General features: G+C 46.6%; 1 protein-coding gene across 3 annotated transcripts in view; it reads left to right on the forward strand.

Annotated features, from left to right (window-relative positions):
* ACTN2 (actinin alpha 2) overlaps nucleotides 1-4,743 on the forward strand; it is a 72,630-nt gene that overhangs the window by 65,845 nt on the left and 2,042 nt on the right. For all 3 annotated transcript variants that reach the window (XM_053207420.1, XM_027046951.2, XM_027046950.2), the window contains exons 18-19: nucleotides 15-161; nucleotides 3,585-3,650. In XM_053207420.1, the coding sequence (XP_053063395.1) occupies nucleotides 15-161; nucleotides 3,585-3,650 (213 nt within the window). The remainder of the gene's footprint in view (nucleotides 1-14; nucleotides 162-3,584; nucleotides 3,651-4,743) is intronic.

Below are 4,743 nucleotides of genomic sequence, written 5' to 3' on the forward strand. Positions count from 1 at the left end.
TTTTGCTTTGGTAGCACATTCGTGTTGGGTGGGAGGTGCTGCTGACGACCATCGCCAGAACCATCAATGAAGTGGAGACCCAGATCCTGACGAGAGACGCGAAAGGCATCACCCAGGAGCAGATGAATGAGTTCAGGGCCTCCTTCAACCACTTTGACAGGGTACGTCTACCTCTCCTTGTAGTTACTCGAAAAGCAATACTGGGGACGTTAAAAAGTGCATTTGAAATAATATTCGTGCTATTAGTTTAAGTGTTAATGCCCAATAGATATTACAGGGAAACCAGATAATTAATGCCAAATGAAAACAGCCACCAAAGATGATGTGCTAGGCTCTGATGTTGTTCAAGGTGATTCGAAGTCAAGGTTCACATGTGGCTTTATGCAGACCACCTGACGGATGCCTTTGTAGTTGATGGCAAAGCTAGATTTGTTCCAAGTAAAAGTGTATCCTTGATGAGATGTGGTTGTTGGACTTAGATCTTTTCTAAAGACTCAAAGACAACATTCTGAGATACTTTTCCTAAGTAACTACTTAGATAAAGCGCCTAATGAAAACTTAACCTACCATTTTGACACATAAAACTTAATTTGTTTGCTTGTTTTAATTTTTTTTAATTAATAAAACTGACTCACGACATGTTTTAAGGAAAATGCACCAACAGAATGATGATCATTTGCATGGTACAGGCATATAAAAAGTTAAGTGCTGTTTCTAAAATATTTCCTGGTATTTTATTTGAATAATAGCGAGTAAAACCAATTATAATTTTTTAAGGTTTATCCATTTATTTAGAGAGAGAAAGTGTGGGTTAGGGAGGAACAGAGAGAGGGAGAAAGAGAGAGAGTGAATGCATGTGGGGACGGGACAGAGAGAGAAGAAGAGAGAGAGGATCCCAAGCAGGCTCTGTGCTGTCAGCGTGGACATTGACAGTGGCTAGAACCCACAAACTGTGAGATCATGACTTGAGTGAAAAGTCTGACGCTTAGCTGACTGAGCCACCCAGGCGCCCCTAAAACCAAGTCTTTATAAGAAAATTCCCAGTTTGCTTATCGTAATGGCTAAAAGAGACTTCTAAGGCCACATTTCGTTTGGTAAAAATCCCGTAAAAAGGGATATCCCAGTACTCTGAACAGGACTCTGTGTATGCTTTACAGTTTTCAGTAGATGGTTCTTAAAAATGCCTCTGGGCTATGCCCCTGTCAAAGAGTTCAGACTGTAGACCTGTGATCGGGGCCTGAGGCATGATAAAGAGTGAAATACAGAGATGAGTACAGAAGTTAGCATGTTGTGAGCGCTGCTTTATTGCGTAGGAACATGTTCCACCGCTGACCCGATCCATACATTCAAGTGCATGTCAGGGATCGCTGTCCCCGCACAAACCCAGCCGGGCTCCTTGGAGGACCTCTCTCCCTCACTGGGGCCACCTCACAGGAAAAAGCACATTTATTTGAATCCAAGATAACGAGATTGTCTTTTGCAACTAAAGTCCAAAGGAGGGCAACACAGGATGTGCCAAGTTTTTTTTCTTTTAAGGTTTATTTGTTTTTGAGAGAGAGAGAGAGACAGCATGAGCAGGGGAGGGGCAGAGAGAGAGAGAGAGGCTCCAGGCTCTGAGCTGTCAGCACACAGCCCGTCGCAGAGCTGGAACTCCCAAAACGGTAAGATCGCGACCCAAGCTGAAGTCGGACACCTAACCGACTGAGCCACACAGGCACCCCAGGACCTGCCAAGTTCAAAAGTTCGTGTAAATGTTAAGAAGTGTATGTCCTGGGGGGAACGACGTTTGCTTGAACTTAGTGGGGAGAGGTGTCAGGAATGTGGACCCACTTTGCTGTGTCCTCTCATTGAATAGTAAGGGTTAGGAGTGGCAGAGGACCCAGCGGACGTACCCTGAGGAATTCTTGCTGGGCTTTCAGAGCACAGACGTAACCTGATTGTGGCTGTGCCTCAGAAAAACGTGCTGGCTGCAGTGGCTGGCACTGGATGGTAGGGGGCGGGGAGTGGAGGCACAGACCGGAGGCTCTTGGAGAAGGGAGAGGGGAGGAACGGGAGTTCCTGGGCGGGGGCATAGCAGAGGCACAAGTGAGGACAAGAGGGCAGAGCTGAGATTCGCTGAGACAGAAATCGGGGAGAACGTAACCACAGGATTGGGGGGCGGAGGAGAGAGAGAGACTACAAATCACATGCATATTCCAAGCCTTGAGGGCATGAGATCAGGAGTGCCGTGCAAGGGGAGTGGGCATTGCATGAAGAGGTGCCCTGGCCAGCTGGCAACCCAGTTAGGGTTCAGGGCTGAGCCCTGCAGGGGTCCCCACGTGCTGGTGTTTGTGGCAGGACAGCCGGAGAGCAGGAAGAGGGAAGGGCCCAGACTGTGGGGAATTAACTGTGTGTGAAGGAGGCAGAGGAACCAGAGAAAGAGAACGAAGGAAAGTCAGCCTGAAATAAGTGTCAGTGAGGTAGGAAAGCATGTCCCCGGGAGGGCAGGTCAGTGACTGAGCCCCAGGCACAGGCATGAGAACGGACACGTGCGGTTTCCATTCATAGGAAAACAGAACTTGCCATTCGCTTCTGGGACGGGCCATTTCATGGGCAAGTGAAAATATCAAAAAATAACCTTAAAGGTGTTTTCTTATTTTTAAGTTCATACTGATGCTGCGCCTTAGCTTTCTCCTCAATACTTGCAAGAAAATCTTCAGCACGGCACGCACTTCCTATCACGCCCAGGGCTTTGTGGGGACACCTGGGTATCTGTAGAGTTGAGGGCACTGTTTGTCCTGACCCGGCCTTTCCTCGGCTGTGACAGCCGTCGTCCCCTTGGGCCTTCTTGCACGCTGCTCTGGGCAGACGCCCACTGCATTTCCGAGCATGGCTGTCTGATGCGTGGGAGGGCCGCTCCATCCTGGCCCACGAGCCAGAGAGTGGTTTGGGGGTCGCTGTGCCATTGTGGGAGTCCTAGGAATGCTGGTGTCTTCCGGGAGCTTCACAAAGAGGACCTGCTGGGGCCATGAGAGCGTGATCATTTCTCTGGACCATTAGTGATCTGTCATCAGTAGGTGGCAGTAGTTAGTTCCTGACTGGGCCATTCTCTTGGCACTAGGTGGCTTTTTTCCTGCTGCTTTCTTGCATGTGTAATCTCCTTTAATTTTTGTCTGGTGGTTATCCCCCTTTCCTCTTTTTTCCTTTTTTTTTTTTTTTTAAGTTTATTTTGAGACAGAGAGAATGAGCAGGGGCCGGGGGGGGGGGGGGGCGGCAGACAGAGAGAGAGAGGGACAGAGGATCCGAAGCGGGCTGACCAGAGAGAGCCCGACACGGGGCTCAAACTCCCCGAACCGGGAGATCATGACCTGGGCCGAAGTCAGACACTCAGCCAACTGAGCCACCCAGGCAGTGCCCTCCTTTTTCGTTTTTAAGAAACTATTTTGTAACATTCCCGTGTTAGCCCCATCCCCTGATAAATAGAGTGACCTTTACAGTCTCTTCGGCAGGGCTCAACATGGCCCTTCTCTTACTGGATTCTTACTGGATTCTTACTTGATTTGTCCCTAACGTTCAGCTTCTCTGTTTATTTTCTTTGTTGGCAGAGGAAGAATGGCCTGATGGATCACGAAGATTTCCGAGCCTGCTTGATTTCCATGGGTTATGATTTGGTAAGACAGAAGTGAAAATTTTACTAAGATTTGATATTTTATTGACTTCGGACTTCTAGGAGGTGACTCACTTAAATTATGATGGCACACTTGGGATCAGTGCACTTTCATTGTATAGGATATTTTTTAAGTCTTGCCTGCTGCTATATAGAAAGAATTTCACAGAGCCAGAATATGTGTGTTTATTCAGGAATTGGTCAGATTTTTATTTTCTAATAAAAGAAGAGAACGTGAAGTTTTCTGATGATTTTTTTTTTCTTTAAAGTTTTTTTTTTTAAGTTTATTTATTTGAGGTGGGGGGGAGGAGTTGAAGGAGAGCATGAGCAGGGGAGGGGCAGAGAGAGAGGGAGATGGGGAATCCCAGGCAGGCTCCACACTGTCAACACAGAGCCCAGCATGGGGCTGGATCTCATGAACCATGAGATGGAGACCTGAGCTGAAATCAAGAGTCGGATGCTTAACCGACTGAGCCACCCAGGCACCCCTTCTGATGATTTAACAGCCATGTTGAGATGTAATTCATATACTGTACAGTTTATCCTTTATAAAGTTGTATACACTTGAATGGTATTTAGTAGCCTGATGATTTTCAAAGTGCTTTTCCCACTAATATCTTAGAAGGTAAAAACTTTTTTAGTAATAAATCAGCTTAAGAAAATCTTACATTTACAGTATACCCCGGCTTCTCTATTACCCATCAATGTGGATTTTGAACATGAGCTACTTTGGTTCTTCTCAGACCCTTAAAATAAAAATCGTGAGAGCCACGTTCTGAACTGCCTTCCACTTAGCAATGTTACTCTTGTTGATTGATTGGAGTCCGAGAAAAGGCCCATCTCTCTTTCTCTCTGAATTCCTCTTCTGGAAATGTGTTAAGGCCTGAAGGCTACATGGGTCAGAGGGAGGAAGGAATTCTGACCTTCAGCAGCTTCTGGCTTGATGCTACAGCAACTTGTAACATCATTTCATGGCAATAAACTTAAGTCGCTATTTAAATTTTCAGACGCTAAGGAATTTGCATGTCGGGAGGTAGAAAGGCCTCATTGAGGGTTGTGTCTCGTTGAATTACATGTTTCTTTGCAACCTTGCCTCA

This window comes from Acinonyx jubatus, chromosome D2, assembly GCF_027475565.1.
Source record: "Acinonyx jubatus isolate Ajub_Pintada_27869175 chromosome D2, VMU_Ajub_asm_v1.0, whole genome shotgun sequence".
NCBI classification, from domain to species: Eukaryota; Metazoa; Chordata; class Mammalia; order Carnivora; family Felidae; genus Acinonyx; species Acinonyx jubatus.